The sequence below is a fragment of the Sphaerodactylus townsendi genome, linkage group LG01 (assembly GCF_021028975.2).
Source record: "Sphaerodactylus townsendi isolate TG3544 linkage group LG01, MPM_Stown_v2.3, whole genome shotgun sequence".
Lineage (NCBI taxonomy): Eukaryota > Metazoa > Chordata > Lepidosauria > Squamata > Sphaerodactylidae > Sphaerodactylus > Sphaerodactylus townsendi.
The window spans coordinates 155,896,036-155,922,776 of record NC_059425.1 but is presented as its reverse complement, the minus strand read 5'-3'; the positions used below and the strand labels follow the sequence as shown (position 1 = coordinate 155,922,776).

The following is a 26,741-nucleotide window of genomic DNA, read 5'->3' as shown; positions in this document are numbered from 1 at the left end:
GTATGCAACTATTTTCTATAACTACTACAAAGAAAATAAAGACAATGCAACAGTTTATTGTATTGTCGAAGGCTTTCATGGCTGGATTCTACTGGTTCTGCTGGGTTTTCTGGGCTGTGTGGCCGTGGTCTGGTGGATCTTGTTCCTAACATTTCACCTGCATCTGTGGCTGGCATCTTCAGAGGTGTATCACAGAGGTGAAGATGCCAGCCACAGATGCAGGCAAAATGTTAGGAGCAAGATCCACCAGACCACGGCCACACAACCTGGAAAACCCACCAGAGCCAAATGCAACCGTTGTTTACTTGCTCATGAACCAATGGTTGTGAAGTGATACACATTACAAACTGCTATGATGTAGTACCAGTATGATAATTAGGTTACTTCATCCTGTGCACTTATTGGTTGAACAGTTAGTTTTTCACTCTTTTAAGATTGTCCATCCTGTCATCTCAATGATCATGTTGTTGAAATGAAAGCAGTCAATGCTCTCCCTTCTTCTGTTTACCTGAGAGTGAGCTCTCTTTCTATATTAATACCTATCTCTAGCATTTTAGGGAACCAGATACCAGTTTATTCATGACATTTATTCCATTGTGGAACTTAAAGTGGCATATATAGCGATTAGGACTGTCAGCCTCCACAAACTAGCTGGAGAGCTCCTGGAATTACAGGCCTGATCAGTTCGCCTGGAGAAAATGGCTGCTTTGGAAGGTGGACACTATGGCATTGTAACCCACTGAAGTCCCTCCCCTCCCCATCCCCTGCCCACCTCAGGCTCCACCCCTCAAAAAAATCTCCAGATATTTCCCAACCTGAAGCTGGCAACCCGAATAGTGATCCTCAGCAATCTGACATCTAGACACAGATCAGACTCACATTGCCCTAGTTTAAACAAGGCAAAAAGGTAAGCCTAGTATATGCTTACCAACCACACTCTGAGAATTGCTTGTTCCCCTGCTCAGTTGCGGATACCGCCGATTAAAGGTGAGAAATGCCCTCTAGCCAGGTGTCAGAGACAGCAGGAAGTTGCACTGCTTCCATTTTAGGCATCCAGCAGCAGGCAGTTTGCTTAGTAAAAGAAAGGCCCTGCAACAGTAGCTATCGTGCTGTCAAGCGAACACAGAAGGACAAAATTTGCATATTAGTGTTCAATTCCCTGGTAGCTGAGATGGACAAAAACAGAACTATAAACACCGAGCTCAAACCACAGTGAGCTCTGTTATAATGTATTCAGCCTAATTTCAAACCCTGTGATACATCTTAGCTGCTATGTGCCCTTTCACTCGATTGCAGATTTCACGGCTATCTTTTGGTTCACAAAAGCAGTTGTAAAGTAAGCTCTGTCCTAACAGGCCTAAAATCACACTCACCACTCACTTAATTATTCATGATGTGGACTTTGGTGGAGCTTTCGTAGAACATCTGACTGTAATAGGATCCTGCAGTCCAGGCAAAAGGATCCTGGACAATTCCATGCCAGTGTAAATCTGCTACCATTCTAATAGTGATAAGTGCCACAGGAGGTGGTGATGGCCACTAACCTGGATGGCTTTAAAAAGGGGCTTGGACAGATTTATGGAGAAGTCGATCTATGGCTACCAATTTTGATCCTCCTTGATCTGAGTTTGCAAATGCCTTAGCAGACCAGGTGCTCAGGAGCAGCAGCAGAAGGCCATTGCTTTCACATCCTGCATGTGAGCTCCCAAGGGCATCTGGTGGGCCACTGCAAGTAGCAGAGTGCTGGACTTGGTGGGCTCTGGTCTGATTCAGCAGGCTCTTTCTTATGTTCTTAAGTGTGAATAATTATTACTACCCTTATTCCTCAAACTGTTTGGTTTCCAAACAGAAGAACTTTCATCATTTTAGATTATATTTAGTCTCCAAAGAACAATGCAGTTTTTGTCAAATAGAAGTTCTGCTTGCTATTTTCTTTTTACTATAGCCCTTGCAATTAACCCCCTTTTCAAGCAAATCTGACAATTGGTGAGGCATGATTTTTCTCTCTTTAAAGCTTATGTTTGCAGAACTTACCTGTCTTGTGGGCTTGATTACCAGAGTAGCCTGTTAAACTAGGCTAATATTTTTTACAGTTTATGCTATGGTCACTTGAGTCCAAAGTTGTCAGAAGCATCAAATAATATTTTTATTATACTTATATGAGGGTTCCACTGCACAGCACACTGATCTCAACATTGGGCCTAGATTGTCCCAGTATTTTTAAGTCCTGTTAGCCATTTTTCTAGCCAATAAATGTGGACAAAGTGAAATGCAATAAAAGATGGATAACTGACTAAATTTTTCATTTTTAAAACTAGGGTTGTCAGGCTGAATCTGGCAAGTGGTGGATGGGTTCTCAGAAGGGACATGGGGATGGGACGTCAGAAGTTTCACCATGTCGCTTCTGAAGGAAACTTAGAAGTGATGTAGGGTGGCTCTAGGAATTGTCAGAATCTCTGTGGTAAAAAGGTGGATGTGATTTTTGTTTTAAAAAATTCTATTGTTTTGAGCAGTGGCAGGAAAAGGGAGCTGCAAGCAGACCTCCTGGCACCTTGTAAACCTTTCTTCAAGTCACTATGTTTACTGAAGGCTAGCATCAGAAAATCAGAATTCCTCGTGCTGATCCAGTCTCAGGGTGACTAAATAAAACATAGTACTGTGTTGAAATTTCAGTCTTGTGCATTTTGTAATTTAAAAGGTTTATAATCATCAGTTAGTAATACAGTCAATGACCAAACTAGATTTTTAGAAAAAATTCTACAACAACCAATAAAAGTTACATTAAGACAATGACTGTTTAAATACATGAGCAACCATAAATTAATAAATAAAATGTTTACAATATAAGACTGTGCTAAAACTTAAGTACAGTGCAATCCATGGGGAGAAGCAAAAAAGGACTCCTGGAAGCAGTGCAAAGGCGCTCTGATGCAGGTGCTCACTTCACCAGCACAAGGACTTAAATCCTGGAGGTGGGGCGTGGTGCAAGTGCACAGCGCCTGCACCTGGAAGCTGCCCTGCGCGCAGACACTTAGCTCCAAGGGGACGATGCACCGGGGCACGCCTCTGTTCACCAGGCGCTTTCCCCCTTTGCTACTCCTCTGCCTGTGCGCCAATGCTGTTCCGTTTTGGGAGCCCACACTGGCATGGATGGGGGTGGTCCAGGGCATTTCTGGGGGTGGAACCAACTTTAGTGATCATCCACAGGATTTTTAGCCCCAGAACATCGCCCACACCACCTGGTTTCCTGTCCCAGTGTGAAAGATTGTTGTTTGTATGTAGTTCTGCCTTTTGGTGGCAGAACTCTTGTGTACAAATTCATGTGGTAAAATTCATTGTCTACTGTGACTGGGACTGTAATAAAAGTGGGAAGCATCACTCAGAAGAATAGACCCCTAACATCTATGGGCACAATGTCTTTGTACTCTACTTGATCCACTGTGACACTCTATACTGGGGAAGGTATGGGCTCCTTCCCTTCTCCATAATTCCATAACAATCCCACCTATTTCCTGTCAAGAGGGTACAAACTACATATTTTTCATCCTTAAATCAGCTAAGATGTATCTTTATATTAAAAGTAAATTTAGTTACAGGTGGTATATGTCTGATTTTCCCCCATTATATAGATGAGGGCTTTTTTTCCCTGCAAAATTGTGTTTGAGGCTGGTAGTAAAGAAGCAGAAGCCATCAAGCATGTAAAAATAATTCTATGCCTATTAAAGGTTAATAAAGATAAAGATGTAAAAATAATTTTAGTTTTTGCCACACGAGGGCAGTGTGAATGTTTCCTCTTCCATATCTGTAGCTGTTGTCTGTGTGCCAAAACAAGATTTCCTTTAGTAAATATAGTACCTTAGTCGATCAACAGCATTCATTGTCTGGAAATTCTATGTAATACCTTTAATTCAGTAATGCCTACAGTATATTATGTCTAGCATGTAACAGTATCGTGCTAATATCAGCACAGAATTTGTTCTTTTGTGGCTGCAAGGTGACAGGTTTGGGGACTGGTGGACACTTCTCAGCTTCTAATAATCTTGGGCCGTTTCCGCACGGCCGTAAGGGTGCCTCCACGCCGGCAGGAATTCCGCCGGGCGTGGAGGCGGAGGCCGTTCGCATGCAGGCATGCGGACGGCCTCTGGAGAGGCCGGCAGGAGGCAGGCGGCTCCGCATGGAGCCGCCTCTTCCCCCCTTCCCTTTCCCATGTGCCTCTCGTGTCGCCGTCCTGCTGGCCTCCTCAGCCCCGCCCATGCTGCCCTCCGACCTCCAGGGGTCGGAGGACAGCGAGGGAGGGACTTAGGAGGCCAGCAGGACGGCGACATAAACATGAAAAGAAACTGGAAACAGCGTGTTCCCGGCGGCGCGGTTCGCACCATGCCGCCGGGAAGACGCTTTCCCCTCAACAACAACCCTTTAAAGGGTTGTTGTTTAGGGCGGCCTGACGCCGCCCTGGGGGAGGGGGAGCGCAGTCAGGTCGGCGCTGCTGCGTTGCAGCAGTGCCGCCTGTGCGAACAGCGGCCTGGGGGCGGCGTTTTTACCGCCCCCAGGCCGTCGTTTTTGGCCCGTGCGGAAAGGGCCTTGGAAAGCCTTCAAGTGATACTAGAGATATTCAGAAAAATAATGATTGAGGAGGTGACCTAGAAACTAACAGATTTCTGCATGTGATTAATAGCATTTTATCCCCAGAAAGAACTGCATCAAAAAGGCTTATGGGATTTCCATGACAGGCTCAACTATGCAAATGTCTGATGATGGATTTTTAAAAAGTAAGCTTTCGTTTCTCTGTTCAAACTGTTCTTTTTTTTCATTTCAGGTGTCCCACGCCTGGCTGTGATGGCTCTGGGCATATTACTGGAAATTATGCTTCACATCGAAGGTATGTAAAAAAGAGCTGGACTTTTTGCGAAAGCAGATCCCAACTGGTGCTCACGGGAGGTTGTGCCTGAGTTCCCAGGCCCTATTAGAACACTGCAATAGAGACTTGGTGGCATTAAAAAGCAAACTTTTGAAAGTCAAGTGTCATCTGCTTATCTGCTGGGACCAACAGTGGGTTCAAATCCATAACAATATTCCTTTTGCAATTTAATTGCTGTTAATACCGCTTTTGAGAAACCGAGTGACTTCGAAGCCAGATCTGTTGACAGGGTTGACCAATGCAGTCAGTAAGCTGAATTCTTAACTTTCTGCCCAAACATTCATATGTAGATAGGTTTCTTCTGGTGAGAATCTAGCCATGCCAATATCTGTTTTAGGAAGAGGCAAATATGTTGTTTAAAACAGTGTCAGCAGTGAATCCTATTAAAGTAGTGCTAGACAGAGGCTTTAAGAAATTCAAATCCCCAAACCTGTGTTTTGGGTAGAGGCAATTCTTGTCTTTCAGGCAATCACACAAAATAATTTAAAAATAAATCTATAGCTTGGAAGTAAAATGGTAATAAGATAATTGATATAAATAAGCAGTAAAAATGGAAGCAATGTACGTGTTCAAATCCAAAGTAATAAGTGAATAATATGGATTATATACACTGTGAGGACTTCTATATGTATAGGCTTGGTGCACGATCAATACACTTTATACCTGCAAACTTCACAACACCAGTAAATAGCAATAGTTTGTTCCCCCTGTACTTCTAACAGATGCAGCGTATTTTGGATTCTGCAGTGTGATAAAGCAGGAGTATAAAACTGTTGGGAAAAAGTAAAGTTGCTTGAACAACAGATACTGCTTCCTGAACTTTTGAGTTTCCTGCCTTGAAAATGTATAGCATACTTCACAGTTTTAACTCAAAACACAAAAGTGCACTGTAATCACAGCGCTGGATAACAAACTTCCAACAATTCAGAGGGGTGGCAGTGAGTGGCAGCTGAGGATGTTGCTGCAGCCAAGCAGCCCCACCTCCTTCAAAGGGGTTCTGGGTAGTGCAAAAATGGAGGAAAAGTTCTGACGTCCAGAAACCCCATTGAAGCAACAGTGTCAAACACACCAGCCAAGGGCAGGTCAGGAGACAGAAAACAAGAACAGGAGCACAGCAAAGTCAGTGATACAGGGATGTAGGAAAGATGTTCCTACCACATGGCAGCTCTTCCGTCAACCTCTTTTAAGCCAGGTGTTCACATGTGCATCGGGTCGACTCTTGCAAGCACTCTCCGTCATAGCTGAGGCCTGGCCGACACTGAGCCGCCAAACAAGTGCTGCATTTTCTCTCATGCAAGTCACTGTGTACAACTGAGAAGCTCTTGCTCGTCACAACCATAAGCAAGCCGCTTAACAAAGGGAAAACTAAACTAAAGACTCTAGGACAGTGATGGCGAACCTTTTCAAGACCAAGTGCCCAAATTGCAACCCAAAACCCACTTATTTATCGGAAAGTTCCAACCCGGCAATTTAACCTGAATACTGAGGTTTTAGTTTAGAAAAAACGGTTGGCTCTGAGGTGTACGTTACTCAGGAGTAAGCTTGGTGGTAGTCGGTGGCTTTGCTTTGAAGCAATCATGCAACTCTTCCAATGGGTGAATCAGGAGGGTTTACTCAGAAGCAAGCCCCATTGTCAGCAACTGAGAATACTCCCAGGTAAAGAATTGCACTTTAGTTCTTCGCATGAAAATCAGTGGGCCCAGGCCAGCCTAGATGTGTGGGGGAACACTCTGTTTGCGCATGCTCACAGATTGGGCTCTGAGTGCCACCTCTGCTCTAGGAGGTAAAGGCACACCTCATAGCATCCTATTTCTATACTATGGAACCATGCATTTACCACACTCTGGTAGCATATCTCACATACTTTGGACAAACATGGATATTACTGAAGATATGTGTACTATCAACATACATAGGTTCCTTATCAGGTTCACTGTTCCCTAACCTAGCCCTTATCTACTCAGCTGGAAGCAGCTTTTCAGGAACACCATGGGGTGGGTCCAGATTCATTTCCTCACAGCTACCCAACAGCTGCAAGGAATGGGTCCAACTATGCACAGAAATTATTCTTTATCCAGTTCAAGTCTGTAGTATGGGGATTCCCTAAGAATCTTGTGGTGAATCTTCCATACATTACAACGTTGTGTTGCCTCTGGTGATGAATCACTTATCTCTCCTAATGCTCTAGCTTCCATGCAATTAATTCAGACAATAAGAGAAGATATTGCACTTACAAGCATTAAAGCTTTCTGTAGCTAAATGTGAATCTTGGATCAGAGTTGAAAACAAAATTCTGAACTCTTCAAAAGATCAACCATTGTTTAAAACTTAGGTGTTTGCAAAGGTAAAGTGCGGGGAGAGAAAGAACATGGAGAAAGGTGTCCAAAAATCAAGGCATGACAAAATGTAAGAGCTTATCTTTTAAGTGGGGGTAAGAAGCCCACACAAATCCTCTTCAACTTCACTCATAGGCCAAAGTCTTTATGTAGGCATACCTATCTGACTTTTGGCTCTGGTGGGTTTTCTGGGCTATGTGGCCATGGTCACATGGCCTGGAAAACCCATTAGAACCAGTTGAGTCCGGCCGTGACAATATCTAACTTTTGATTCTTTCTTGTTTCTAATGTCCAGAAAGAGCCAAATGTGACATTGTTGCTGCCTTATTAATAGCATTCATGGAAATAGCTACAAATAATGATGGATTTATAGCTTCTGCTCCCATTCTAAAATAATGCAGGGGAGATCGGAGATGCAGATGTGATCCATTGAGACGGAAGTCTCTAGCTGCAGAATGTCTGAAGTCAAACTTTTTAAAAGTTGCAAACGAGTTTTAATTACAGAAGCCCAATTGATGAAGGGCAGCTGGTAAGCTTAAGGTGGTGTCAACTCCTTCTAGGTGGAACCAGGTGTTACATATCAAATCAAAAACCCTTATAAGGCATTTATTAAAAATGGAATGACCAGATCAAGAAATAAGTTCAAAAATAACTCAAATAAGCTTTAAGGAAAGAGTGGAAAGGAAATTATCCAAAGTTACTGACAACTCCCAGAGGCTCATGACAGTTAGGAAGTACTTAGCTACCTGTTTAGTGATATGAGGCTTCTGATCAGATAGATGATATAAATCTAACTGATTATCAGTATGTTTATATGTTACACACGCTACCATGCATTAAAAAAATGGTTATGTTCAATTCTTCATCCTGTAACATGCAAGAAATCTCTCACCATATGACATGACATTATCACATGATACATTTTCCATCCTGCATTCCTCATCATTGACTAACTGGGGTAGAGATGATCACAACAAGCTGATAGAGGCCCCTTCTGCACGGCACATGTATAAAGTGACAAAGGAACCTGTTTTCATGTTCACATGCGTTCCATCCAGGCAGTGATTGGAGCCCATGGAAACAATTTGGGTTGCTGTCGCACTTCTGCATGGAGACACTTCACTTTTCTTTATTGTCCTGCAATACATGCACAGGTATGCAGGAAGGCTGAAATGAACCCCACAGCCATACTGATGTCCTACAATATGACTGGCTGCACCTGCATAGCTACGCAGCTGTAAACCACAAAATTAAAAAAGGAAAAGGGGCCATGGCGGGCAGCTTCTCCTTCACCGTGGAGGATGGGGTGGAAGGGAGGGAAATAAAGTGCCCCTGCTTGGCCATTCGCTTGGGAGCAGCTTCAACCCAGGATTTTTCAAAAGGATCCCTTGTTGAGTGATTTTCAAAAAAACTGGGTTGGGGAAAATAAAATGGGGCAGACTCATTTTTGGGGGCAGGATCTGTGCATTGTCCCCACCCCCAAAAGGGCTATATAGCATCCAAAACCCGTGTCTGTTGGCCTGTGCCAAATAGACCATAGCAACGTAGTGTGAGTGTCCCTACACATACTGGAGGGGAGCTAGCACAGATCCTGTTGTTGGCAACAGCACCGCAGTTCATTTAATCTTCTCTTTGAATGCGTGCAGTTGCTTTATGCTAAGTCTGATCGCCTGTCCATCAAGGTCAATATTTTGTATTCTGACAGGCAGCAGCTATCCAGTGTCTCAGACAGAGGTCTTCCCCATTGCCTATCACCTCATCCTTTCAGCTGGAGATGCCAGGGGTTGAACCTGGGATCTTCTGCATAGAAAATAGATGGTTTACCACTGAACCCTTAAATATAGGCTTTGATTGTGCTAACATCGAACCTGGTGAATAATGTTGTTCTTTTACTGTTTAGATCGCTGTGGAAGTAACAGATGCCTGTCTATTATATCTGATAATTATATCTGATAATCATTTTAATCTTCTGCACACAAAAGATATTGGTCTCAACAGAAGCCAAAATGACCCAGCCTTTTAAAAAAAATTTCAGATAAATCCTGTAGGATAGGTACTTGGAGAGGAAAGTTCATATTTAGCTTTAACAACTTCATTTAAGGGTCAAAACAAATAAGGCACTGAAGTGGATTCCTCAGGGATATTTATAACGAATTGCAATTGTTATAAATGAACTAGTTTTTCATTGCAACTCATTACAAATAATGCTGTGCGGAATCACTCTGAGGTATTTCTAGTCACATCTTCTCAGTGACTGTTAACGCCATGCAAGACTATACTTTGAGCCATGCAGGAATCAAACAGGGGTCACAGAGGAAGGGGGAAAGGGGGCTGTATTCAGTGGTGGGATTCAAATAACAACCAGTTCTGGTAGTGGGAATTCAAATAATTTAACAACTGATTTGTCAAAGGCTTTCATGGCTGGATTATACTGGTTCTGTTGGGTTTTCCGGGCTGTGTGGCTGTGGTCTGGTGGATCTTGTCCCTAACGTTTTGCCTGCATCTGTGGCTGGCATCTTCATAGGTGTATCACAGAGGGAAGTGTGTAACAGACTTCCATCTGTGATACACTGTGAAGATGCCAGCCACAGATGCAGGCGAAACATTAGGGACAAGATCCACCAGACCTTTCCCTCTGTGATACACCTCTGAAGATGCCAGCCACAGATGCAGGCAAAACGTTAGGAACAAGATCCACCAGACCACATCCACACAGCCCGGAAAACCCAGCAGACCAGTGACAACTGATTGTTTACAATCACCATTTTAACAACTGGTTCTGCTGAAGTGTTGCGAACCTGCTGAATTCCACCACTGGCTGTATTCTTCAACTGCAGTACAAATTCTCCTGCTGAAATTGGCCTTCATGCTGCTATCTGTTTTTGAAAGGGGAGGAGGCACCCATCTTTTTTTCTTTCCAAGGCTTGTAACCATGCTAGAGCTTAGGCAGTTTTGATAGGTGAAACCATGCAAGATTAAACCCCCTTTCCTGTCTATGCAGGAAATATATTTGGAATATGCTGCCACAGGAGGTGGCGATGGCCTGGATAGCTTTAAAAAGGGCTTGGACAGATTTATGGAGGAGAAGTCGATCTATGGCTACCAATCTTGATCCTCCTTGATCTCAGATTGCAGATGCCGTAGCAGACCAGGTGCTCAGGAGCAGCAGAAGGCCATTGCTTTCACATCCTGCATGTGAGCTCCCAAAGGCACCTGGTGGGCCACTGCGAGTAGCAGAGTGCTGGACTAGATGGACTCTGGTCTGATCCAGCAGGCTAGTTCGTATGTTCTTAAGACTAAAATGGGGCTGCACATGTCTAAAATATAACTTCTAAACATTCTGGGAATATCTGATTTTCTTTGACATAAATCTGTACTAGTGAATGCAAAGTAATATTGTATACTTGTGCAAGTGAAGAATTGTTACCATTGTGACAATTTGGTCTGGGGGGGTGGTGGTGTGTATGCATTCTGCAGTAACATTTGACTTGCTTTTTATTAAGGTATCTACTGTTAAAATAGTTTGTTTCTCCATTAAATGATGCATTGATTAATCTGTTTTATTATTCCTTTTCCTGTCGACATGCCCCTTCCTGAGTATGCTTTATTGGGCTGGGCCCTTCTGAAGCCCATGAGTTTCACAGCTGGGGATATTATTAAATGAAGACTTTGCGTGCAGTGGTCTTTGTATTCCAAAGGTCTTGCTGTGCTTAAATGGTACTCTGAATCCCTGAGCCCTCATTTCATTTCCTGTGAGGAGATTGTGATCCTTGAGTGCCCTCTTGTGGCTGTATCTTGCTACTGTTCTTCAACTCATAACCCATTTGGAATCAATAGAAATGCTGCTTTCAACTAGTTTTTTAAGAAAGTATATGTGTCCAGAAATCTCTTTAAGATGATTTTGTTAAAAATTAGATAATTTACGGTGAAATGTTTTCTCTCCTTCAGCCTTTCAGGTTGTCCACGAGCAAAGAAAAGTGGGATCCGGATAGTGCAAAGCAAAGAAGACAAGGAAGATCAAGAGCCAATTAGGTAAGCACAACTCTAAAAAAATTTGTATAGGTGTTCCTAATCAGCTTGACCATATCTGCTGCCCATTTTCTTCTTAAGCATTTTATAGACATACGCAAACAATTCATCATAAGTGCGTGATTCAGGTTTGGTTATCTTTAGGTCAATTAAACATCTTATAACAGTATGGAGAAAAAACACATAAATACAAATGTATACATATGTCCTTAACACATTACAGGAAGGATGCTAAGTAGGTGTTAATAGTCTCCTCTCCTATCCAAGTAGTTTTAACCAAGGCTGCAAGCAACTGAATTGCTGTGTAAGAATTGGTGGAAATATCGTGCTTTTTTACATCCATAAGTTTAAAGTTTTAAACCCATAAGTTATTACCCATAAGTATAATATGTGCTTCAAAATATTTATGTGCCTTACTAGACCCAGACATTACTTAAGATGCAAAGTTCCATGAGTTTCCATGTCTGACCATGGAAAGGAAAACATTTGAAGAGCGTATATGATTATTTTTCTTTCCCATAGCTAACAGGAAATCTGTGTGTATTGTCCTGTTCTGGTGGATCACAGCCATTTTCTTTTCATACATTGTCTGTGTACCACTTTGTCTCACTGACCTTTGAAGCCTACAACAATCCTGTGTGAGTTCTCATGAACAAGAGTTTTGCCCAGGACTTAATAAAAAAAAATACTAACCACTTGAAGACAGCTATGAAGACGCAATTGAGAAAAAATTCTGAATTCTGACAATGAAAACTTGCGTTCTGTTTATGTGAGATATATTTTGACTCTGTTGTAGAGGCTGCCGGGTATATGATGGCAAAGCAGTAAAGTTTATTTCACTTGCCTCCTTCCAGATGTCCAGTTCCTGGTTGTGATGGTCAGGGCCATATAACTGGGAAGTATGCATCGCACCGTAGCGCTTCAGGGTGCCCTCTAGCTACTAAAAGGCAAAAGGATGGGTACTTGAACGGTTCCCAGTTTTCTTGGAAGTCTGTGAAGACGGAAGGTATGTCATGTCCAACCCCAGGATGTGATGGCTCAGGACACGTCAGCGGTAGTTTTCTTACACATAGAAGGTGTGTGGCTTTTCTCCCTCCTTTTCACTCTCTCTATATATGTGTATAAGTGTGAATGTGTATTTATTCCCAGGCTAGTCTTGGCTGAAATAAGAATGACTAAATGCTTCTTGGTGATGGTGTAAGTGCCTATTTTAACTTTGCTCAAATGTAGTTGTATGAAAAACAGTCATGCAAGATTTTTTTTTGGGGGGGGGGGGGAATCTACATAGACAGGTTTACAATGAAAGGTCCACCTGAAGCTTCCTGTCTCATTGAAGCCAAGGCTTTGTTTGCACATGTGCAAAGGACATTTTGGGTGGAATGAATAAAAGCACAGGCGTGGTTTTCTGTTGGCTCCCCCTCCCCTGACAGCTCACCTGCTTTGTAGACTGGGTCAGAGGCTCCAAGGTTTGGAGGGCTGGAATAAAAGTGTTACAAAGAATACCAGAATGCAGTGAGGAAAGGAGCATGAGGGACATGCCTCTTGCCCACATACTATATTTTTGTAAAAATCAGCCCCTCTGTTTTTCTCTTGATGTTCCTGGGAAAGATTCCAATTCTCCTCCTCTTCAGCCTGCTATTCCAACAAGAATTGTATTTGCTTGTTGAGTGAAGATGCTTTCTTCCATCTGCCAGAAATTTGGGGGGGAAGTTTCCCTGTGTGAAGGGTGCTGTTCCTGAGAACTGTCTCTTGCTTGGGTCGGAAGTTACACTGCAAAACATGTTTTCATTAAAGCACATTTGACTGATTTCCACGTTCAACTAAACTCAGGTTTCTAAAGTAACGTAAGAACTGGATTTTTAATTGGGTTTTTTGAACTTCCCTATATTTAAGAAAGAAATGAAATCTTTTTGAGCATTGCTGAAGTTTGATAGTATGATATTTAACCATCAGAAATGGCTTTTTAAAAAAATTATCCCTCAAGTTGAGAGATTGGTACAGAAAAAGAAAACAGGCATGCTAAGGGGTATATAGAATGCATAGAATTTTACTTCTACAAATTCTTAAATCACAGGTTTATGTTTCTCAGTATTTTCACATGGTTGAAGAAATTCATTATCATTCTATTTAGCCTGCCATCTATTGTGGGGGTTCAGTTGGCTAGCCTCTTCCACCCATTGTCATACCATTCACCAGCATGATCACCAGTTACTGATAACCTGCAGTGCAACCCTAAACAGAGTTATAGCCATCTAATCTCATTGACTCCCATGAATTTGGAAGAGTATATAACTTTATTTAGGGTTGTTTTGTTAGAAGTAGCATTATTTCACTTTAAGTTAAGCACTTTAACTGTGCAAAGGATGCACTGTTGGTTACTCATATTTCTGCACTGCAAAACATTAGAGCATTTTGACAAACTCACCTTGCGCAGAGTTAGGTGTCCTTAAGCCTATGACATCAGTGGATGTATACTGTAAAGCCTGGCACAGCATTCGACTGCTAAAAGCAGTGTGCTAAGGGTACACTATCTGCTACATCCTTCAGGAAAAAGTGATGTGGCCAACATAGTTTTCTGATTATTTTAACTCCCCCATTTAAATCTTCCAAAGTCTTGCAAGGTGATATTGTGATATTTACTATGATGATAGCCTTCATTAGAGAGATTTATAAATATTTATCTGTGCCAAAAACGCACAAATTTGGAGTAGATTCTGTCACTCATTTATTCTAATCCCCTATCCTGAACTTGAATAGCTAATATTTAAAAGTACTCCTGATAGATTATTGTCCACCCTTTTTTTGAAAACCCCAAGGAACAAGATTCAATAATCTCCTAAAGCAGCCTCTTTTAGTCTACAGTTTTAATAGTTTGTGTCCTTAATGCAAATTAACACAATGCTCTAGAAGCAATTTATTTCAGCTTGGGCTGATAGTCAGCCACATCTCCAAGCATGCACCTGCAGACCCTTGATGAATCTCTTGCAATTAAATCAAAGCCAGTTTTTACAGACTAGTATGCTCCAAAGTTAGCGAAGCTGCTCTTCAAACACATTTCCATCTGGAAGCTCTAAAATAATTTTTGCATTGGAAGAAATCATCTTTCTCTCCTGACAGTATCTCTAAAAAGCAATTAATCGTAGCTAATCAAGGTAGCTCTGGGAATGCTGCCAGGGAGCTATTAAGGAGCTTGTTGACTCTTGATTATGGGAACTATATACTTATCCATGTTTCTAAGTGTGATTTACCTCAAATCATTTGGCATTAAGAATTAGAGTACTAATTGCCCACTCCTTGGCCCATTACACATAGAATACTTACGCCAAGCCTGTTTTCTGCACAGTGGGCTCGTAGTGGGCTCTCCTCCCATTTCTCTGCTTACACATGAGGAGGCAGCCCACAGTCTGTAGTGCAGTTTGTCTGTTGGACTCTGCTGGGTCTCTGCTTCTCCAGGTTCTCTTAACTGCGCCCATCGACAGCCTTAAATCATAAAATCATGGAAGAGACCACAAGGGCCATCAAATCCAACCCCCTGCCTTGCAGGAACACACAATCAAAGCACTCCTGGCATACAATCATCCAGCCTCTGTTTAAAAACCTCCAAAGAAGGAGACTCCACCACTCACCGAGGAAGTGAATTCCACTGTTGAACAGCCCTGACAGTCAGAAAGTTCTTCCTAATGTTTAGATGGAATCTCTTTTTCCTGCACCTTGAATCCATTACTCCATGTTCTAGTCTCTGAGGCAGCAGAAAACAAGCTTGCTCCCTCTTTGACATGACGTTTCTTCAAATATTTAAACAAGAAAACAAGCTTGCTCCCTCCTCAACATGAGATCCCTTCAAATATTTAAACATAGTTGTCATGTCCCCCCTTAACCTTCACTTCTCCAGACTAAATATCCCCAGCTTTCTAAGTCTCTCTTTGTAGGGCATGGATTCCAGACTTTTACCATTGTGGTTGCCCTTCTCTGGACACATTCAAGCTTGTCAATATCCTTCTTAAATTGTGGTGTCCAGAACTGAACTCAGTACTCCAGGTAATGTCTGACAAATGCAGAGTAGAGTGGTACAATTACTTCCCTTGATCTAGACACAATACTCTTATTGGTACATCCCAGAATTGCATTGGCTTTCTTGGCTGCCATTTCACTACTAACTCATTTTCAGTTTGTGGTCTGCTAAGACTCCCAGATCCCTTTCACATGTAGTGTTGTCAAGCCAAGTGTCACCCATTCTATATATCTGTGCATTTCATTTTTTTTCTGCCTCAGTGTAGAATCTTACATTTATCTTTGTTGAAATTCATTTTGTTAGTTTTGGCCTTGTTCTGTAATCTGTCCAGGTCATTTTGAATCCTGCCCTGTCCTCCAAGATATTACCTCCCCCTCCTAATTTGGTATCATCTGCAAATTTGATTAACATGCCCTCTAGTGCATTATCTAAGTCATTTGAGCCCTTCGGGGAAGAGGCAGCCTATACGTCTAATTAATTAATTAATTGATTGATTGATAAAAATATTAAATAGCACTGTGCCCAGGACAGAATCCATGTGGCCTTCCACTACTCACTTCTCTCCAGGATGAAAATGAGCTATTGATGAGCCCTCTTTGTGTTCAGTCAGTCAACCAATTACAAATCAATCTAACAGTTGCATTGTCTAGTCCACATCTTTCCAGCTTACTTGCAAGAATATTGTGGGGCATCTTGTCAAAGACCTTACTAAAATCAAGGTATGCTACATCCACAGTATCCCCACATTTGTCACTGTAACAAAAAAAGAGATAAGATTAGTCTCTCCTTACTTGTTTTTGAGAAAGCCATGTTGATTTTCAGTGATCACATTATTCCCTTCCAAGTGCTTACAGATTGTCTCCTTAATAATCTGCTATAGAATCTTTCCTGGTATTGATGTCAGGCTGATTGGATGGTAGTTATTTGGTCCTCTTTTTTCTGCTGTCTCCTTTTGAAGATGGGGACAGCATTAGCTCTCCTCCAGTCCCCTGGGACTTCTCCTGTTCTCCAGAAGTTCCCAAAGACTATAGCAAGCAGTTCTGAGATTACTTCTGCCAGTTCTTTTAATACCCTGGGTATTAGTTCATCAGACCCTGGAGATTTGAATTCATTTTAAGCATTCAGATATTCCTGTACTAGCTCTTTATATATTCTGTGCTGAATTTCCCCTACTGTATCTTCTGATCCATTTCCTCCCAGTTGAACACTGTTTTTCTTTGGGGAAAAAACTGAGGTAAAGAAGGGGTTGAGTACTTCCGCCTTTTCTCTGTCCCGTGTTAGAATTTCACCCATCTTCTCCATGCAGTGACCCTATCATCTCCTTTTTCTTCCTTTTGCTATGGACATAACCAAAAAAGCCCTTTTTGTTGTTTTTAACATCTCTTGCAAGTCTGAGCTCATTGTGAGCTTTAGCTTTTCTGACTTTCTCCCTACATGTCTTGGCTATTTGTTTGAATTCCTCTTTAGTAATTTCTCCCCTTTTCCATTTCTTGTACATGTCCTTTTTATATATCTTACATCACTTGAGAGTTCTTTAGACACCTCCCATTTTTCTCCTCATGTGCCTTCAAGATCTCACTTTTAAGAAACTCCCTTCCATCTTGTACTCCCTTATCTTTTAGTATTCTTAACCATGGGATCACACCCAGTAGTTTCTTAAATTCACTGAAATCATCAGCCAAGAACGCATGTCCGACTAGACTTGGCATCCCCTTTCCATTGTATAACAAACTGCAGGAGAACATGATCACTCCCGCCCAAGGACTTTACCACTTCGACCCCATTCATCAGGTTATCGTTGTGGGTTAGGAGAAGATCCAAAATAGCTGATCCCCTTGTTGCCTCGTCCACCTTCTGAACCATGAAATTGTCTGCAAGGCAAGTGAGGAAATTGTTGGACCTGGTAGTCTTGGCGGAGTTTGACTCCCAGCAAATATCTGGATAATTGAAATCTCCCATTACTACTATTTCTCTTCTTTGGGAAGGTTTGGTCATCTGTTCCAGGAAGGCATTATCCAACTCTTCAATCTGGCTTGGGGGTCTGTAATAGACCCCCACAATGAGATCACTGTTGTTTTTCTCCCCCTTAATTTTTATCCCGATGCTCTCAGCCTGATTCCCAGGATTTATGCCATGGACATTCTCACAGGTGTAATCATCCCTGACATATAGTGCTAGTTTCCCACCTTTTCTAGTTGGTCTGTTTCTCTGGAATAGGTTGTACCCCTCAATTATTACATTGTAGTCATGAGATTCACCCCACCAGGTTTCAGTGATGCGTATTATATCATGTTTATTATGCCATGCTGTGTTCCAGTTCATCCTGTTTGTTACCCATGCTTTGTGCATTAGTGTAGAGACATCTAAGGTGGGTGCTTATTTAAGGGTCTGTCCCGCTCACTGCTTGGTTTTTGAACTATTCACTTAGTTCTCTCTATAACTTTCAGCCTATACTCTCTAGTTCTAGGTGAACTCCTTCCCACTTGAATATTGTCTCCTTCCCCCACTTCACTCAGTTTAAAGTCTTCCTGATAAGTTTTGTCAATCTCCTAGCAAAAATGCTCTTCCATACATCCGTAAGGTATAACCCCTCCTTTGCCAGTAGTCCCTCTTCATGAAACTGCAGACCATGGTCCAAGAAGCCAAAACGTTCCTGGCAGCCCCACCTGTGAAGCCAGTTATTCACCTCCACTATTCTTTCCCACCTGGGCCCATGTCAACTAGAAGTAAAGATGAAGTGACATTTTGAGCATCCAGTTCCTTCAGCTTCCTGCCAAGAGCCTCAAAATCCTTTCTGATGTCCCAAAAGCTAAATCTAGCAGTGTCATTTGTCTGATGTGGATTAAAAGGAAGGAATAATGGTCAGTGGACTTGACAAGTCTTCTCAGTCTCTCTGTGACATCACGGATTTTTGCCCCAGGGAGACAGCACATCTCTTGATACATCTTGTCAGGCCTGCAAATTGCTGCGTCTGTTCCCCTTAGCAGGGAGTCCTCTACCACCACACGTCTCTTCTGTGGTTTTGCAGGTGACATTTCATGGGTTGAACCTTCTGTCACTTGTGCATTCTTTGAGAGCTGAGTCCATTCCTCCTGTGCCTGTTCCTTATCCTCATGACATAGAGAAAGGAGAGAACCTCAAAATGATTCTGCAGTTTCAAATTCACAGAATGCTCCCTGTCCCTTCTGCTTCTATGGGTTACATTTCTCCAATTGCCCACCTCCTCTGTTTGACAGCTGCCATCTTCCTCAGAGATGTCCTCGGTGCGTTCTCCACCCAGTCCTGTCTGCTGCATTCTGTCCAGGAAAGTTTCGTTCTTCTTAATGTGCTGAAGTGTAGAAACTTGTGTTTCAAGCTGCTGTACCTTCTCTTCTAACAAAGTAATCAACTTGCACTTGCTGCAGGTCTAGCTATCCATATCCTCTGGCAGAAAAACAAACATTCCACAGCTGTTGCAAATGACAGCACAGAGCTGATATTCACACACACACACACACACACACACACACACACACACACACACACACACACACACACACACACACACACACTCCTGTCCTCTCCACACACACACGCTCTCTGCCACCATCACAAGAGGAGACAGAGACTTGTTTTAAAACTGAATCTTGCCTGAAATAAAGTTTTAAAAGCCCTCTCAGCCATTGCGGAGGGCAGAAGCAGAGCGGGGGTGGTGGGGTGGAGCCAAAAAGATGCCTGCTTGTACTGTTCCTTGCAGAAGCCCTTTTTGTTGTTACTTCATATTGAAAGATCAATCTTTCGATCTCTCAATATGTGCACTTTAGAGAAGCAGGAAGGAGCAGGCAGCATGGAGAAGGGGTGAGGGGGAAAGGCTGCAGAGCACCTGGCAACTGAGGCTGTGCTGTGCTGAAGTTGTGCTGGTGGAGAAGAGACGGAACACAGACATTAAACAGAGATGAGAGCCCCCCCTCCCCCGCTATACATATGAGAGATCAATCTATCGATCTGTTGACCAGTGCACTTATGGAAGCAGGAAGGAGCTGACAGCATGAAGGGGGGGGGGTGAGAGAGGGACTGCATGCAAAGTGCTGTGAGGGAGTAGGAAGGCTGGCCATGGGCAGAGGGAAGTGGTCTGGGGCAAATCTGTGCCTACTGGCAAATCTGTCCCGTTCTGGTGGTGAAGCAAGATTTAAATCATGCTATTAGTGGTTTCACTTGCCAGGAAGAGATTGGGAAGTGAAAGTGGGACTCCAGAATATATGTCCATACAAGAAATCTTGCTGGGACAAAACTGACCTCTGCTACACAGCGAAGACTTTGTGCATAATCAGCCCTTTTTACCTCATGCCTCCACTAATTGGAGAAGATGGGATAAGCAGAAGAAAAGGCAGAATGGCTCTAAAACCCCTTAAAGGTCTTTGACCTTTGTTTATTTATTCCAACACTCACCTATGTATGGTCAGGGCACAAATTACACCAACGATAGCCAGAGGACTGATACTCTAGCATCACACTTCTGTGGCATTCACCATGTCTACATACAACAGAGGGACTCCAATGTGATCAAGCCCTACCTGTTTTAAAGACACAGAGACCAGAACCTAAAAGCAAGCAATTGAGCACAGTATTATTTATATAGAAAACTGTTATGCTCCTTCTCTAGAGACCTGCACAAATATGTTGATCAGCACTGTTTTAAGAATAGAAAAACACATGTGTGTTCTGTTAGAAAGCTTTCTGAATTAGGGCGAAACTATATGTGACGCTGGGGATCTATGATCATATCTCCTGACATGGAACTTACCTATTCAGAGTGTGAGATGGGGAGCCGATATGGATTAGAGCTGTAGTGTTAACTGTCCTTCCACTCGGCTGCTTTTAGTTCCATTGGGTCAGGCACAATAGCAATACCTGCATTTCCTTTCTGTGCCCCAGCACAGAAGCACCCCAGAGGAATGTTTTCAGTCTGCAAAACAAAGCAATAACATTTAACCTTTTTCTCACTGTTGTGGCCCTGATCCATATTGGAAAGGGGCACAGAAGCTTTATGCAGCTAAATTAGATGTCAAGGCACCCAACTAGGGTTCTGTCATCAGATGAAGATTAGCTCTCTGAGATGCAGTGTTTATCAATTTATGTGACAAATACTTCCCAATATTATTTATGGGGTTGCTGATACAAGTTTTAACAAAGAAATGAAAACTCTAACTCTCTTGGACACTTGTGCTATAAAGAAACCAAGTGAATATTCTTTTCCAGAAGAACACACTGTAAATCTACTGTGAAACCCAATTTAGGGGTTACTAGGCATCAGGGCATTTAAAAAATGGACTAAAGCAGGATTATGAACTAATCCCCATTGTAACCTAAGATTGATGACTCAGGATGAAGTTATAACAGCATTATATTTGATGTAGATGATGCATATGATCCTATCACGGGCACAAAATAATCCAATGTAATTCTATTTCTTTTGGATGGAATTTTTTTTTTTTGGATCAGTGGGTGACACCAGCAGAGGTGCAATAGATTTTCTTTTACTTCCTTATGCACCAAGCCAGTTATTCATATATTCTATCTAAATGGAATGCATATTTTTTTCTTCTTGTTCAAAGCAAGATGCAACATTTTTCATACACAGAATATTTACTGGTTCCATGTAAGAAATCTCTCTTTCTACTTTTGTAAAAACTTAGGTACTGCTTAAATACCCCAACCAAATTTATGCTACAGACTTAAACTGGTTTCCTCTCACCAGAAAACTATAAGTTCAGTGAGGAAGACTAACAGCCCAATTCTGGGGGAGGAGGGAACAAACTGATGGAGGTGGCATGGGGGCATGCAGGCCCATTTGCTACCTCCACCACCATAAGGGGCACCCCCACCAGCAGAGAGTGCAAGGGTTCTGAGTGCTCCTCAGTTCTTTCGAGGCAAAACCAGGAATTGGCTGCTGTGGAGGAACACTGGTGTCCAATTGGATGCTGGTGCAGGGGGGGCTGGGGGTATTCTCAGGGGTGGAACTGATGTTAGTCAACTCCCACACGGATTTTAGGACTGGGGAAGTAACAGCCCAGCGTTTTCAAGTGGTGGGGAAATTGCTTTTTCTGCCTCCCTGCACCACCTGAAAGTCTCTGGAGGCGGTGGCAGCACTCTGCCCAGCCATGCCAGACTTTGTGACAGCACTACATTCTTTTAAGTCCATTGAGGTCACTGCGTGTAGAAGGGTGTAATTCTGCTTAGGATGGTCCTGTAACACTGTCATCCTAAACAGAGTTACGCCTTTCCCAGGACATTGATTTAAATCTACTTGGGACAGAGGTTCTGCAACCAAGAATAGTCAGAACCTCGCGAACCTATCATTGATTCCCAAGATTTTGAAGGGGAAGCTATGATAATGAAACAGCTACAAATTTAGTGCAATGTAAATACATCCAACTTTCCTCATCCCTGTGCACATGTTGATACTATATGATTTCATATAGTGGAAAATGAATTTCATGAGGCAAAATGATATATAACAAGAGAGCATGAAACCTGGCTGTACAGCCATATAAATATCATACATTCGCAAGACAATTTGTTTTTTCCCTGCCTTGGAAAATCAGTAATTGAGATGTGTGCTTTGCGCTGCTCTTTGCATTTTATGGAAAACTAGTTTGGAAATGTAAATACATAAATTGCAAACATCTGTTTGCCCTATTGTGAACACATGTTCACAAAACAAATGTGCATACTGATATCTGCCACATGTTGTTAAGGGGGAAAAGACTATAGAATGTATTAATGAAATCCAAAGATGTGCGCTCATTTGTTCATTTCACTATAAAGAGTATTACCCTGCCTGTATGAATACCTGAGCAAGATTCAATCATCCTATAAATCTGTATTCTTATGCTATTGTACCAGTCTAATTGTGGCTGGTCTTTAAGGCCTGAGAAATGGAAAGAACTGGGGTAAAAATGGAAGATCCCTGAATTTATATTGCTATAACATATGAAATATTGGTGATGGCATTAAAGGCAGAGGAGAAGATTATGAATATGGTATACTTTTTGTCTAAACCAAATCTCTGTAGAAATCAGTTTCATCCAACCTGTCATTTAAATGAGACTTTCTAAGGTCTGAGTATTGTATGGATTTAAGTTTTCAAGCTTGTGGTGGACATGTGTAAAATGTAACCTGTAGTCAGTCTGGGTAGAATGAGTCTTGCAGCCCAATCTGGGGGGAAGGAGGGGAATAGCCCCAGATGTCAGCGCAGGTTCACGCCAATGTGTTTGCCCTCCCGGCTGGCATAAGTGACATTCTCTTTTCCCCTATGGAGGGCTTTCAGATGGCTGGGGCTTCTCCGGCTTCTGCAGCCTCACTGCACCTCCTGGAAGCCCTTTGGATGCGGTGAAGTAGCACAGCACCGTCGTCCTCAGCTGCCTCCGAGAACTGGATTGGGCTGTTAAGCTTGCTGCAGTTTTCTCTCCAGTTTTTTTTTTGGGTGGAGAGGGACACATATTTTCTGCATGGCTAGGAGTTTCTCTGGTTATGTAAAAACACTCTTCCCTCTTTTAGGTGGTCACACTGTTCTGCATCAGTAGTACAGAGCTGGCCAGGTTTACATTAGGTTGATTCCCCACGGTCAATTTATCATGTGATACTCACGGTTTAAGCAAGAACTCCCCACTGCTTAAGTTTCGAACATGGATTCTTCCCGGTTCTGGCATGCGCTCCCCGCCCTACCTCGTTTTTTCAGAACCTGCATTGAAGTGCACCTTTCTTCCCAATCACGCTCCAAAGCCGGATTGGTGGGGAGAAACGGGACAGACACGGCTTATTGTTCCCGCCCTTCAAAACTTCCAGCCAATCAGAGTGCAGTGGACTGTGTGCAGAGCACGCACAGCCTTTTTTTGTGTCGCCCTGGGCGTGGCTACAAAGGAACATAAATAGGAAACTATGGTATAATGATTTTGATAAATTGTTTATGCGTGGCTGCGTTTGAACGTAAAAACGAGAAGAAGAATAACATGAATTTTCAATTGGGGCGGAGTAGTGTTCCTGCTCCAGCACAATAGCCAATCAGAAGGCGGGGAAATTCTTCCTACGTATCTACATAGCAACATAGCTGTGTGAAAAAGTTTTTAAAAGTTACCACCCCAACACAACACGACAGCCAATCAGGACGAGGAAGAACAGATCTGCTGAGCAGATCATGTGTTTGTGGGGAGTGGTACATTGCTTGAATCCACATAAACATCGAGGTCTTCACTAGACACACATTGCAGTGCGGAGGGAGAAACCATGATGAAAAGGTGCTGTGTCTTTTGAAACCTGGTTGTATCCGGCTTTAATTTCTCAGTAGGGAAATGGCCTTAGATATAGTTATAAATATTTAATGGTCCAATAAGTTGTGTTTGTAGTAATCCAAACGTGAGTCTAAATCAGTTAATGCTAATGTTAGTGAAATAAATCTTCCAGAAGTTTAAAAAAAATTAGCTTACTTGAGAACATTTGAGACATGAAGCAAGTTATCATTTATCACCCACAGGCAATTTTGAATAAGAATGATAGGTACATTAATATAGAGGATACTTGTTGGGGGGGAAATTTGTTATTAATTGCCCAATTGTGGATTTGTGCCATGGCCAGATGTGGCATAACTCAGGCAATAGCTGAGCTGTTTCTACAGAAATTAGTTATGCTATGTCTAGAGGGGAAAATGGAGGGTTGTGGGAAGTCCAAATTAGTTAGAAGAAGAAGAGTTGGTTTTTATACCCTACTTTTCTCTACCTTTAAGGAATCTCAAAGTGGCTTACAATCACCTTCACCTTTCCACAACAGGCAACTTGTGAGGTAGATTAAGCTGAGGCAGCTCTGAGGGAACTGGGGTCAAGATCACCCAACGGACTTCATGTGTAGGAGCAGAGAAACAAACCCGGTTCACCAGAATAGAGTCCGCCCCATCTTTAACCACTATACCACGCTGGCTGGTGTAGGTGTACTTATGTGGGGTGGGGAGACATGGGACCTGAGTGAGGAGCCTGAGCCAGTTCCAAGGAACAGAGGAAGGGGGTAGGCAGATAAGCAGTTAGTCAGTTTTGGCTTCTACCCGGAAGAAGAAGAAGATGATGATGATGATGGTGATGATGATTTGTATTTATATTCCCCCTTTCTCTCCTATAGGAGACTCAAAGGGGCTTACAAACTCCTTTCCCTTCCCCCCTCACAGCAAACACCCTGTGAGGTAGGTGGGGCTGAGAGAGCTCAGAAGAACCTTGACTAGCCCAAGGTCACCCAGCTGGCGGATGTTGGAGTGCACAGGCTAATCTGAATTCCCCAGATAACCCTCCACAGCTCAGGTGGCAGAGTGGGGAATCAAACCCAGTTCCTCCAGATTAGAGTACACCTGCTCTTAACCACTACGCCACTGCTGCTCCCAGTCATTAGCCAGCAACACACATTTTCAAACAGCTCTATCCCTGTTGCTGGCGGGTTCCTACAAAGCCTGGAATTGCCATCAAAAATCGTTCTGGACATTATTTGTATATGCAGACAGCATGGTTCTTAGGAACTGTGTGGGCCACAGACTTCTGTTCCACTCTGCCATCTAAAATTGACCAGGCAACATTCCCAATGCCTTATGATGGTCTTTCCATTCACATGGCCATGGTGTTGCTTTGAGGATACCTTGTTCCACTCTCCCTCCACCCCTCTCCAAACCACTCCACCCTGTACACATGGTTCCTTCTGTGTATAGTTTTCCTCTGCCCTCAGTGTGCCCCTTTCTGCCCCCATTCTGTTTTAGGCATATACCCCCCTTTGATTAGTGTGCTATGACATCCTGGCACCCTCTCTCTCTCTGTTGATGCAGGTTTTCCCGCCTTTATTGAGACTGAGCAGCCTTTCAAGTTGTGTGTGAGGGTTTTTAGCTTGAATTCTAATATTGTAGCAGGTATTTCATTGACTAATCTGCTCAGCCTATGGAATTTCTGAAAGGTGAAGAGAGCCTTTTTGTTTAACATAAAAAACCCTTTTGAGGCACTCATGAACTGAGGTAGTTTCAACATATAAAAACAAAGATTTATTGAACACAAAGATGAAAGTAGGAGATATTTCAGCAGATGAAAAACTGCCATGAGTAAACTATATACAATCTTCAGTTTCTGTTACAGGTTTAGAGATTCTGAAAATCTTTTTGGTCTCAGTTTCTTAGATGTTATATTATAAGAGATTAGAAGTATGTTTCATATGAAGGAGCAGTTTTATTTAGGTGTTGCCAAATCATGGGTTCACAAAGACTCTGAGTCTTTGTGGTAGGCTTTGTGGTAGGCAGGCTGGTACCCTTTCCATCAGTACATGGAGCCTCTCCATTGTTAGTCACCCACTCTACAGAAATCTTCCTCATGAGGTAACTTAAGCAGAACATTAACACAACAGACAGGGAATTCTCCTTTGAGTATAATTTCCTTTCTAATTGGCTTAGTATGGAGAAATTGTCTTTTTGAGTTTTCTCCCAACTTGCTTGTAGCTGCTTTTGCTACAAGTCACTCCCCAGCTGTAGGATATTTCCTTCATAGTTAGGACGTCAACAATCCTTTTTAAGTATTTGCACCTGATAGCAACAATGACTTTGTACCAAACTGACTTTGTTAATTAGTGTTAGGATGTGATTGGTCTGTTTATAACACTTGACCAGTAGTTTTGTTGCCCTTCAACATTCTAATTCTCACTCTCATTCTTATTTCTCTACTCTTCTGAGCTTGACCTTTTTTTTCAGCCTGCTATCTTAAGCATTTCGAAGCTGTTAGACTCTGCTGGCCAGTTCTTATCAGCAATACTTTTTTGTCTCTCACTTTGCTTGTTAGGACGAAAGCTACGGTACCAATGTTTTATGTTGTTGTTTTAAATCTTAGCTATTTTTTCTGATGTTGCTTGCCCTCATGCAATTGTCTCTATGTGGGTATTGCAAAAGTATCTTATTTACTGAGCATGTGCTGTACACAATGAACCTTAAAAAATATTTTATTCAAATTTTTTTGCCTTCTGAGTCGTGTGTGCAACCCAAATCCTGACCCACATTTGAGAGGTGGCTGGTCAGCACCTTCTCTACACTTAGGAATCTTTTTCTATCTCCCAGAAGGTATATTTTCCTCAGCCTTTATTTATGGTCACTGTGGAAAGTCTCTCTCTCTCTACTATTCCACCTCAACCTAGACCAAAATAAACGTCCAGTTTATCTCTGCTCACAGCATTCGCTTATTCACAGTATTCTTCAGGTGATATTCACACTCTGATTGAAATTCCTTCAGAGTAAATTTTCCACACACAGCTAAGGAACTTGATGTTCACTAGCCTGAATCCAAATCTCTCTCATCTTCTTTCCTCTTAGAGAGATAGTTCTTCCCTCTTCTTGTTAATTGGTTGTTCCACCAATCACAGCGCAAGTCAGCTTACCCAATCAGAGTGCTGTCCTGCTCTTATG

The 26,741-nt window shown here is 42.4% G+C and overlaps 1 protein-coding gene across 19 annotated transcripts in view; it reads left to right on the top strand.

Annotated features, from left to right (window-relative positions):
• Positions 1–26,741, top strand: part of MYT1L (myelin transcription factor 1 like) — a 429,027-nt gene that overhangs the window by 389,775 nt on the left and 12,511 nt on the right. For all 19 annotated transcript variants that reach the window (XM_048497977.1, XM_048498053.1, XM_048498045.1 and 16 more), the window contains 3 exons: positions 4,817–4,879; positions 11,203–11,286; positions 12,138–12,359. In XM_048497977.1, the coding sequence (XP_048353934.1) occupies positions 4,817–4,879; positions 11,203–11,286; positions 12,138–12,359 (369 nt within the window). The remainder of the gene's footprint in view (positions 1–4,816; positions 4,880–11,202; positions 11,287–12,137; positions 12,360–26,741) is intronic.